Genomic DNA, 12,213 nt, shown 5'->3' on the forward strand with positions numbered 1-12,213 from the left:
CTACTATTGAGTTGGGCTTATCATACTGTGGCCATTTGGCATATTTAGCTGAAGCTTGCATAGGAGTAACCTCCATGACAGCCTCCCAACTCTATTGGACTTCTCTTACCACTGAAGCCTTATTGTGTTGCTTTTCTTTTCCCCTTTTTGATCAAAAAGGCATTCTCAATCCCTTGATGCCAGGGTCAGGTTCGTTCCTGGAATCCATGTCCCACATCACCATGGAGACTCATTCACCTGGGGGGTCCTGTTCCATTTCGGGGAGAGAGTGATGTATTTATTTGCAGAGTTGGACTTAGAGAAAGTCCACATTTGAGCAACAAAAGAGGTTCTATAGAGGTGACTCCTAGGCATAATTATAGATGGACTTAGCATCCCCCTCTACAACCACAAGTTACGCAAGTAAGCCTCAAGATCGAGGGCTTGACTTACAAAGCCCTTGGGGCTTTAAAGTAGTGGGTTCCTACTTTAAAGTAGAGGGTTCCTAAGTTCACATAGCATATGTTATGTCCAAGATAATACATCCATATTGCACATTATCATCACTTAGTTGTACAATCCTCATCACTCTCCATTTTAAACAATTCTCATGACCCAAAACACCCCATAGCTATATTCAGCCCTTAATTATTTGTCCATAGTATTTGTGTGGTACTAGTAAGGTATTCCTATTAATTATGGTCCCTAGTATGCAATAGGTAGATTTTTCCCATATACCATTCTGTAGTCAATTCTCTGTACTAGTATCATATCTTACAAACACCTATCTATATTTGTAGTGCTGATCTGTAGATACATGCCTTTAAACAACCCCTTTCAATCCTATTCACCTTCAATACTGCTCTGATACTTATCCCATTAACAATCATCACCCTTATCCATTTCCATACCTTTGAATTCACCTTCAATAACATATCTGAACATATTAGATTACCATTCCCCCTCCACTAACTTCTACTATCACTAGGTCCCCAATATTCTACATTATAAGACATTGACTTTACATTGTCCAGGGAGTTCATAGTGGTAACATACAGTATCTCTCCTTATGTGCCTGCTATGCACCAGGAAGCCTTTGGAGTATGGAAGGGGCTCCTGATGCCTTCGTATGGCACCCTCTCCTATCCCTGCTTCTTTCTTGTGCTCATGCAGGAGTTCCATGGGGGAAGAGTAAATGGTGACTCCCGGGTTCCCTCAAGGGAGCTCCTGGTAGTATGGCTGTGGAGGATCACTCCCCAGCTAACTGCCAACGTGGTTGCATGGGAATGGAGAACCGTTGCTCACTCCCTTGTCTGGTGGCCATCTCACCACTGCTGGCCCTGGGACACGGTATGGTCAGGCAAACTCACCCCATCCCTTGAGGTAGCACCATCTCTCTGTTTTGTTTTGTTTTGTTTTCCCCACATCCCCACCACGCACTGTAGGGATCCCTCTATGGCCGGTCACACCCCAAAACCATGGACCTGGGCGTCCTCCAGCCCTTCTCTAATTTCTTTCATAGAGGAGAAGCCTACTCTTCCTTATCCATTCTGCCATCTTCCTGGAAGAAAAAAGCAGAATTTATTTTAAATCCTCAGATCTCAATGATAAGAAAACAAAAAACACATTTTTTTTTTTTTTTTTTTTTTTTTAATGAGCAAAATCATGTTGACTCCTTTATGCTAAATTATTCTCTTGTTTTTTCAGGTATCCTACCCTTTTTCCAACAGCCTCAGAAAGATAGCAGGGCAAACTGAAGTTTGAAAGGAAGGGTGTGAGTTTGGATAAATCATTTAACCTCGTTGAAAGGGGATCTGGACTAGATAATCTCTGTGGTCCTTCCCAGCTCTAAAATTGAGTGATTCTATGGGTATAACCCACAAAATTATGAGTGTAATGACCTAGACCTTCTTTTCCACTTGCTGTAGAAGCACAGCCAATGCATCATTCTATTTGATACCTTATTTACATGTATGTATTTTTTCCATCTGATTGTTGAGAGAGCAAAATAAAGGGCTTTTAAGAAAAGTGTACTAAAGCAAAACATATTAAAGTTAAGTGACAAAAGGAAATTTGAGGAGGAAAGAGGGAACTTTATGTCCATCACTTTAAGCTAGGCCTCCTTTTCTTTAGGCCATTATTTTGGTATTCTGTGAACTTTTTGGCACTCATATCAACCCTTCATTTATATTTAAATAATAGTATAATGATGGCTCTGAAAGGGCATACCTGATATCCAAATGTTACATGATTTTCTAGTATTTCTTTTAAATAAAACACGTACTTTGCTTCCTTCTCTCCAATGGGAAAACTATCGATGGTTCCATTTGTTTCTGTTATTCCTGTAAAACAATGGCCTCATTAGGAACCACTCTAATATACTTCCCCAAATAACCACTATTTATATATTTAAAAAGCATTTTCCAAGGAAAAGTACTGAATTTATTAAGTGCCTGTTGTTGTGCATACAGGGGATACAGTAATTCAAAACTCAGGGACTGTTCCAATAAAATCTTAGTTTAGTCAGAACTTTATAATACTATAATATATCTAAATCTGTGCTATGGTAGAGACACAGAAAGAAGATGCTCTGGAAGCACAGAGGATAAACATCTAGCTATTTGTTTACTGGGAGAGGAGGCATAGATGTTTCCCAATGAGGGGATGATTGGGCCATTTCTTGAAATATACTGGGAAATGGATCTCTGGTTGGGAGATGAAGCTTATTGAAAGAGAGACCAGCATGTGTACAAAAGAAAAGTATATTTGGAACACTAGATACTTCCATTTAGGAGGAGTTTAGGGTGCTAGTGGTTCAGTTGGTAAAGTTGGGGAGGTGGGGTGTATGGTGGGGGATCATGAGGGATCTCACATGCCATACTAAGCATCATCCAGGAGCTCCTGAGGAGTCAGCGATAGGGTTTAAGCAGTTGAGTAATAGATCCTAATCGTTAACAGTTTACATTTCCAATCATAATAGAGCTTCTTAGAAAGAGTCTTAGTGACCCTGCTTACCCAATCAATTTCCAGGGCTTAATACAGTGTCTAGAATATAGTGGATGCTCAACAAATGTTTAATATATGAGGTAGTAAATAAATGAATAAATCAATCAATAAAAGAACGAGCTAGTTAGAAGTTTGCTTCTGGAGTACATACCAAATTATTTGTAGGCATTATTATGTGACATCTGAGATTTACTTTAAGATATTCAAGCGAAAAAGAGGGATGGTTGGGGAAGATAGGTAAAATAAGATTGTCAAAGTGTGGGTAATTGTTGACCCTGGTAATTGGGTTTACAGAGAACCATAATTCTATTCTTTTTACTTTTTTGAATGTTTGATATTTGATATAAAGAGGCTCTAAAAATTGCCCCTGAGTTAAGGTGACTTGCTTTCTAGATTCCAAATATTAATGTGTTGAAGCATAAATATTTTAGTTAATAAGAAATTAACTTTGAGAGAATGGCAATGTTTGTAATTTTAAAAATGCTAAAAGAAAAAAATACCCTACACATTATCAAGATTTTAAGACAATTTTTTAAGACATTATAAAAAATCTTACTACTTTTGACTCTCTTTTATAAGTTTTCAATCTAATTGTGGTTGGAGAGGACTTCTTGACCCAAACCTCTCCATGGTTAATATTGTATAACTGAAACTGACCTACTAAAAATTAGTCATTAATATTTTAAAATATGGAAATCATATTCTTGCTCCATGTTGAAAAAATGCTTTCACATTAATCTATATCACACTCCAGTGATCATTTCACAAAATTCTGTTATTTTGCAGGTGTTAAAATTACTAGATGGAATTTATTCATGCTAGAATTTGTAAAATATCTATATTTTATACTAAAAGCAATCAAGTTAAGACACAAAAACAGGCATTAAGTGCATTCATGTTCCTATTTCAGGAATATAAACTCTCTGTAGTTAAATCTGAATGGCATGTACAGTAATTGATTCATCTCTTGCAGTCCATTCAGTAAGTTATCACTGCTAAATAAAGTCAGGTTTTAATAATTAATAATTTCTGGAGTCTGGAGAAGCTATCACGGAAACCTTTGGTTTCCAGGTGTAGCCATTGCAAGGGTCACTGCTGCCCTGCATTAGCCCTCCTATCTAGGATCTGCCTCTGGTTAGGAGGGCATCTCCATGTGTTGGACAAGTACACAATGAGGATCAACCTGCAGGCAGTGTTTAAATGAAGGTTCTAGCTGACACGTGGAGAGAACATAAAAATACTGTCATGAGGATATCATAGTAGTGGGAATGGCATATGGGGGCAAGAGACAGATGTTAGAGGTTAACTTTGGGCCCTTATGTCAACTCAAATAATTTTGCTCAGTTTTCCTCAGCTTCATAGAAGTAGTACAGGTCACCAGAACTTGGGGCAGAGTTCTTTTATTTTACTTTTTAACATCTAAAAAATAAATTCCTATTACTATATTAGCATTTTCTTAGTAATAAAAAGGAAAAAGAAGAGGCCACATGAGAAACTGGGTGATTGAAAAAGGAAATGACCTAGATAACTGCTGTTCTAATAGAATGCCCGTTAACAGGTAAGAGGGGAAAATATCTTCATTATTGGGCCCCAGAAATTTGCCATTATTTGTTCAACATAAATCATTTATTTATTTATTTTTCTTTTTTGCAGCAAAATAGGATCTGGATCTAAAAACGAATTGTTTCCCAACCTAAACATATCAAAGCAATTGAATTAAGCAGTATTAACCATAGAGCAGTTTGAGGCATTAAGTCCTCTTCAGCCACAATTAAATTGGAAACTGCATACCAGACTCTGAAAGATGCATTAATTACTCTAAAAATAATTATTAAAAAATCAGAAATTCCTCAAACCCAGCAAAAATTTATCTGAAGAGGCCACATTTAGCCCTGACTTTGGCAAAAATGTTGAAATAAGAAAAATTTAGTAACACACGAAAATGCATATGAACACTCCACAAACTTTGAAAATGTTTGCTGCTAAGCACTTAGTTTCTTTCCTTCTGGGAATACAGAAGGGAAGGAAGACTGTTTGGTCCTCCCTTGCATACCAATTGTGTAAATTATTTCTCTGGTCTTTTTTGTATAATAACCAGGATAGCTAAAAATAAGAGACTATTTTAATGTGTGGCAGTCCCAAGTATAAGAAAAAAAGAATAATCTTTTTATTTTTAGAGGTCTTATGGATACATCCAGACTGGTAGTGTAAACTGGGAAATTGATTTTCAAATTAATTACATACCTTATTTACTATATTTGATTTACCACTGGAAACTCTAAAGTTTCAGTGGAGAAAGGGAAGAGAAATTTAAAGGAAAACTTTGAAACAAGTAAAAATGTGGGAAGATCCAGGGAAGATGGAAATTTTACAAATACAAAAACCCCAAACACTGAATGAAAAAAGTGTAAAATGTAACGTGCAAACCAGAGAGGTGAGGATGGTAAGACAAAAGAGCATATTTCTTCCTTCTCACGTGATACCACTTACTCAACATTCTTACGAAAAATGTTCCCTAATGATGTCCAGTGATATCACTTTTGATAACTGTCACAGGGAAACAGCATATATGCGTGTGTGTGTGTGTGTGTGTGTATGTGTGTGTGTGTGTGTGTGTGTGTGTGTGTGTGTGTATCCTGCCAGAGTATCCCATGTAAAGGCCATCTTAGTTATGCAATAAATCACCATTGGTTAATAAGTTTTGATGAGCTTTAAAAAATCCATTATAACTTTCCATCTACATGTATACTTTTTTGCAGTCTAATGTAAGCCTGAAAATTATGAGTGCAACAGGAATGTAGATATAATCTCAAAATCAAAGTGTAAGTTTTTCTCAAATTTTGAACAATCTCAGTTGAAAGAGCTACTGCCATCAATACTAACTTAAATTTTAGAACAGTATAACAGAACTCGTTCTTTGTTCAGGTTAGCTAGTTAATCATGAATTCAACAAATATGCATAAGTATACCCATTAAAGGGAACAAAGCAACAGAGGCATAAGGATCTTTGCCAAGTATAGATATAAGAGAAGAAAAACAAAAGCAATTTGCAAAACAAGTTGTATAATCAGACAGATCTTCCTATGGGAATATAGAAAATGGGAGGACCACTTTTGATTTAAAAAGTCAGTTAAAGTCTAAATTAGCGTCATTCTCAATTTCGAGTTGGACTTTATTCTTCCATATCACCTGTCAGCACTGTGACTTATTCTTTTAAACATCCATTCTCCTTCTTCACCAACAGTGTCTACCTTGATGTCCTTGATTCTGAATACTTTTATTATGCAAAGATTCCTCACTAACTTGTCAGGTACACTTCCCATTTCCCTTTCCATAACCAAAACAATATTTACTTCAGGGTTCTTGAAGTTTATGAATTTAGGCACATGTAAAGGCAAGTGACCACGTAACTCCTGTCCTCAAATTCCATCTTAAAATCACACTGATGATAGTAGACGTTATTTAAAACACCACCAGCTGCCCCAGGAGCCTCCACACCTCTCCCACCTGTCCCCAGGCTACCTTCTCTTCTTCCACTGCTCTCTGCTCAGCCCAACTCACTCCCAGTCCATCAAACATATTCCTGTGATAGAACATGCCTACTACAGACTTCTCCTTTGAGTTTCCTGCCATCTGGAACAGCTTTTTCTACTTCATCCACTTTCTCTCTCAAATCTAAAGGGAATATGTTCTGAAATGGCTTTTCTTTTTTAATCTCTGTAATTGTACTTTTAAACTCATGAAAGGATGATAAAAAAAAAACACAAAACATATAAATAAGTCCGTCAAGATGAGTACTTCTTGTGCAAACTAATATATAAATGTATTAGTCTATATATTTGTATGTGTATATATGTGTGTGCGTGTGATCTAAACTACTGAGATTATTTAATTTGGAGAAAAAATGCTGAGTGGTGGAAATTACTAACATTTAAATATTTAAATATGATTGTTGGTGACCAGCTAATTTTCCTGTTACAGGTTACAAGGAAATATGCTTTAATTTAAGTAAAAAGGTTTTTTGGTGAGATACAAGGAAGACAATAAATATTGTTAAATAATGGCATGGCTTAGTCAAGTTGGTTATCCCTATTCTTTCTGTAGCAACCATTAAATAGTGCTCATGACCTCAAATTTGATATACTGTATATTCCAGCTTTGTGAAGGAGGAAGGATGTGTCTTTTGAGAGAAAGAAGGTCAGACACACATAAGCATAAAGATATAATATTGGGGAGGGAGTCAGAAGGAGAACTGTGGTGTATTACGAAGCCTCTCAAGCTGTATTCTGTTGTTGGGGCAGATGCGTATAAACGGTAATTTTTGAAGAGTGTTTTCCACTTTTCCATTTTTATATTACATAGAATAAAGTTTTTCCTATAAAGAAGGATAACATCAAAACTGAGACAAGATTTAACGTATAATTTAAAAGTTGTATTTGCATAGATCTTTCTGAGTATTATTCACCATACTAGTAGAGCAAACCAACTTTCACGAATGGGATAGAATCTTTTTATTTATATACAGAATCCCACTTTGTTCCAGGAAGGACTTGAATGGTAGCACTTAATCATTTTATTCAAAAAAGAGCTTATCAAGATAAAGATTCAACAAGTTTTTTGTTAAATGTTTTTCTTGTTTCATGTGATGTCAGGTAAAAAGAAGTGATGAATTTCATAGAAACTTTTAAATTGCAAGAAAAGTTTATAATTCTCCCCAAGAGAACATATTATATAAAAATATTAGTTGTTGTCTTTCCAAACTTTTAAACTTTTTGTTAGTGCTCTTTACTTAAACAGCATGGAGATCTTTTTAAATTAACATTTTATTTTTGAAGTCAAGAAAAATTTAATAAATTCCTTAAAATACACAAACAGAAAGGGATATAGATAGAATTTGAACTATCCTTTTATGCAAAAGAGTTAGCTGAGGAAAGAAATGCAAGTGTCATTGCCATGGGAACTGAAATATAGAACTTCCAAATAAGATTTTCTTTCTATCTTATACGTATAGACTTTTTGAATACATATATATGTACAATAAATGACTTAATGAACCCTATAGCTAACTGATGACATCAGAATTAAGAAATGTGTTTTATGCTTAAAGACATTAAAATGTTATATGGAGTATTTGTTAGATTTGAAGTCTTAGTAAAATTCAGTTTAAAATCAACTGTTAAAAACAATGTAGATGTAATCTGTAGCAGGTAATCTATAGTTTGCTGTAACAGACTGATAGTTATTAATTACTTTAAAGACAAAAGATATCTTCAATTTAGATATTCAAAAAAGAAACCATAAAAAACTGTCAAAAGTTGATCAAAATGACAGAAACATCATATTCAGAAAACTTGGAAAATTTTCCTTAAAAAAAATTTAGGAGCTAAGTGCTAGTAGTATACTTAGGAAAAAGGTTTAGTGGCTTCCAAATGAAAAACATACATGAGATAATCATACTAGCTTTCCACGTTTACATAACACCCATAAGATATATTTGGAAAACTTTACCCGGAGTAATTTTATATTCCATGACATAATTTGGTTTATTTTTTTCTCAAGCATAAAACATCTATCAGTAAGAATCAGACCAATACAAACATTTCAAGAGCAGAAAATTTAAAATATAATTTTTGGTTCCTAACATCTATTTATTTGAAGAACATCATGATAATGGAAAATATCACAATTATTTGAAGGACATACTTTTTAAAAAGTTAAGGTAAATTAGAAAGCATTGGTCATTGAAATAAACACAATTACAAAAAGGTAAATAAAATGTCTGTCTTTTCAAACCTACCCTTCTAGAAACAGATTACTTTACCTATAATAAAATAGAATTAATATCTTTAAAAATGCAAATACTATCGGTATTTGAAGCATAGTCCATATTAATAACAGTTACTGTGATAATTAGGCTGGAATAGGACAAGTCATGGTAATCTCCCATTTTTATTTTATTGAGTTACAAAACAATTTTTACATCCTATTATTCTAAAGGGGGTCAGGATTTTTTTCTTCTTCCTCAAATGTATTCTGATTTCTGGATGCTTTAGTATAGAGTACCACACCGTTGCAGTTTTGCAGTGCAGCCCAAGCCAGTTGCAGCAAGTATTTCACATGAGAAATGTGAGGAGCTGGGAGGTACAAGGCTTGAGGAAACAATTTAGAAAACCATAATACAGCTTGTGGGTCTTTTCCCCACAAATAACCTTTTTAAACCAGACTCATAAAATGCAGTTTATTATCCAAAAATTTTAGGGAAAATCTTTTGTTAAATGTTAACAAAAGAACGACTATCCTAATTTTCTTTAAAATGCAATTTAAAAAAACAAAAACATTTGAACTCTCAAGTCTTTTTTGGAAAGTGCTTGAATCATTTCGAGATAAATATTACTTGGTATCCTTGTTTTCTAACAAATGGCTTTTTCCATTGTTTCCATTAATTTCACCCATATTCGTTTTAAGAAAACAAGGCCCTTATCCTCATCAGCAAAACACAGATGTATGATTTAGCATATAAAACCGGTAATTACACAGTAATTTACAAAAGATTATTTTTCCTCTTTTCGTCAGTTTTCACGAAGTCTTCCTGTGATTAAATGTAAACAGAATGGTTTACACCTCAAATTAGAAGCCATTAATTAGCATGACGAAGTCAACTGCAAGATACAAATAATTTAAATTATTTAATCCTAATCACTTTGGTTAAACTGTAATATACTCTTTCAATACCCTTCGGTAGGTTATCGAGGTGTCATTAAATTACCTCCAGATCAGTTAGAGATAAATATTAGCGTCCTCTGCTTTTCCTCAGGTTTATACTATCCCTTCTTGTAAACACTTAAAAGAGCTTTAAGGTTCCTTAATCCCAAATCCCTAATTAGCCATTACTGGCCTTTTTTGTAATCGGGGCGGGGGGGGGGGAGTATCTGAAGTACAAATCAGGAGTTCGCTTTGCACATGTAACAATAAAAAACATTTTAAAAATGTACGATCAAGGCAGTAGCAATAATGAAAGAAATACGCAGAGATAGCTTTAGCAAATAACGGGCTTGCAAAATGCAAGCGCTTAACAAAAAAGCAGCTCGAACCTTTCTTGCAATATACAGCACTCCAATAAATTATACAACACTTGCATAGGCTGCAGAAATAACGCAGGATAAGACTTACACAGATGCCAATCCGCAGCATTTATACACATGCACATGGCAAGAGACAGAAACCAAACACTATCATTCAACTCAGGGACGGTAGCGCAATCCCGAGTTTGCCCAGCGTGAGAGAGCTCTCTGCGTGTGTCTGTGTGCGCGCGTGAGAATGAGACCCATCCTCAGGGCATTTCCCCTCTTTGGGCAGTTTTGCTTCATTTGTTTCCTATTTCTGCTACATAGAAACTAACTTCCATCTCAGCCCTAGCCTGCGCCGCTGAATAGAGCCTGTGCTGCGGCTCCGTGTGCGTCAGATTCCTCCGCGGAGCCAGCCCAGCCCCCTCCCTCCCGCGGTCGTTCTCCACAGAGAAAGCGCCTTCCAACCAACCCGCGGCTCCGGCTCCGACATCTTCTCTAACTGGAAATAAATAAATAAATCGAACGCTCGACCAGGAAAGAAGGGGAGGGGGTCGCGCCGCGCCGGTTGTCGGAGGGCCTAGGGCGAGGGGACAGGGGCACTCCTTTTTTGCGCCGAGGGGCGGGGGCGCGAGTCGAAGACCGGGCCAAGCCCGGGGCCGCGAAGGCGGTGGACTCCTTTCTGCGGCGGAGGGATTCGCGGCGGAGGTGGCGGCGGCCGTAGCCGCTGCCTGAGAGTTGTTGTTTCCTCCTCCTCCTCCTCCTCCTCCGCCGCCGTTGGTTGAATGGTGGAGCCGAGGTTCGGCTCGTGAACACACAGTGACAGCTATAGGGCAGGCGGCGGCACCGTCCCCGCTTTCTCTCGGCGGTGGGGTGCCCCGCCAGTGGCCCTGAAGTGACCCATAAACATGTCTTGTGAGAGGAAAGGCCTCTCGGAGCTGCGATCGGGTAAGTCGGGAGATGCCGGGGCCGCTGGCACCGGGCGATTCCGCCCGCTGTCCCCCGCCCCCCCCGCTGCTCGCTTCCTCAGCTTATGTGTCTCCCCGTCCCTCTCTCCCGCGCAGAGCTCTACTTCCTCATCGCCCGGTTCCTGGAAGATGGACCCTGTCAGCAGGCGGCTCAGGTACGGCGGCGCGCGGCGCGGGCCGGGCCGGCGCTCGCCGCTCGCGGGCGTGGGGGAGGGCGGCGGCAGCGGCGGTGGCGGGGCCGCGGCCCGGGACGCGGGGCTCAACTCTCCCCGCTTTGTTGTTGCAGGTGCTGATCCGTGAGGTGGCCGAGAAGGAGGTAAGGGCGGCGGCGGCCCAGCGCCTCCACCGCCGTGCTGCCGTCCCTGGGCCGCTGCGCCGCTGCCGCTGCCGGCGGGGCGCGGGGCGCGGGGCTTGGGGTCCCCGCTGGGGCGCGGGGCGGGCGGGGGAGGGGAGCGTGCGGGCCGGGGCCGGGGGCCGGGCTCACCGGGCGTGCTTTCCCCGCAGCTGCTGCCTCGGCGCACCGACTGGACCGGGAAGGAGCACCCCAGGACCTACCAGAACCTGGTGAGACATTCACATTGCAGAGCAAAGAAACTTTTCCCTGAGTCGAATAAAAATTGAATTTCCCGCAATTTTTTACAGAGACAAAAACTTGGCCCCAGAACGTGAAACCTCCAAAGGCCACGGGAAGATTTGGGAGGACGGCGCAGGGGCTACGGGGGGCAGTTGCTTGGGGGACCCGCACTCGGGGCCGCAGGGGCTGCCTACAATTTATTTGTGATATTTTGTTAATGTGCTAGAAATAAAGATACGTCATGAGTGTTGTGCAGTGCAAGGCCGGAGGAGGAGGGGCCGGCGCGCGCGTCCGTGCGAGCGCGCGCGCGAGGTGGCGGCGGCGGCGGCGGCGGCGGCGGCGGCGGGAGGAGGAGGAGGAAGAGGGAGGGCGCGCTCGTTCGCTCGCTCTGCACGCGCGGCCGGCTCGGCTTTCTCCTGCCCCACACAATAGCTGGTGACTAACTGCTCCGAAGTGGCATTAGCATTTCACTAGCAGGCTATTCAGCCGCAGCGGAACCAGGGCAAGACATTATTCTTATTTTTTTCTTCTCGTTGCATTTTTTTTTCCTTAAATTCAGACCTAGGTTTTTTGTTCCTGGAGGGATTTAATGATGATAGTTGGCGAGCGGCACATCTTGCAT

At 39.6% G+C, this 12,213-nt stretch overlaps 1 protein-coding gene and 1 long non-coding RNA gene across 3 annotated transcripts in view; one reads left to right on the forward strand and one right to left on the reverse strand.

The window, feature by feature from the left end:
* Positions 1–253: 253 nt before the first annotated feature.
* LOC119539805 lies at positions 254–10,513 on the reverse strand. Its single transcript, XR_005217941.1, has 3 exons — positions 10,156–10,513; positions 2,209–2,321; positions 254–1,540 (listed from the first exon to the last, which is right to left on the reverse strand). It is a non-coding gene; the product is annotated as an uncharacterized LOC119539805 (long non-coding RNA).
* A 173-nt stretch (positions 10,514–10,686) lies between these two features.
* The window catches only part of LOC119539802 (pleckstrin homology domain interacting protein), a 143,627-nt gene continuing 142,100 nt past the window's right edge, over positions 10,687–12,213 (forward strand). The window contains exons 1-4 of one of the 2 annotated variants that reach the window (XM_037843591.1): positions 10,687–10,997; positions 11,114–11,172; positions 11,304–11,333; positions 11,522–11,581. In XM_037843591.1, the coding sequence (XP_037699519.1) occupies positions 10,958–10,997; positions 11,114–11,172; positions 11,304–11,333; positions 11,522–11,581 (189 nt within the window). In that variant the 5' untranslated portion in view covers positions 10,687–10,957. The remainder of the gene's footprint in view (positions 10,998–11,113; positions 11,173–11,303; positions 11,334–11,521; positions 11,582–12,213) is intronic. The other variant, XM_037843590.1, reaches the window with a different exon arrangement.

The sequence above is a fragment of the Choloepus didactylus genome, chromosome 7 (genome assembly GCF_015220235.1).
Source record: "Choloepus didactylus isolate mChoDid1 chromosome 7, mChoDid1.pri, whole genome shotgun sequence".
Taxonomy (NCBI): Eukaryota; Metazoa; Chordata; class Mammalia; order Pilosa; family Megalonychidae; genus Choloepus; species Choloepus didactylus.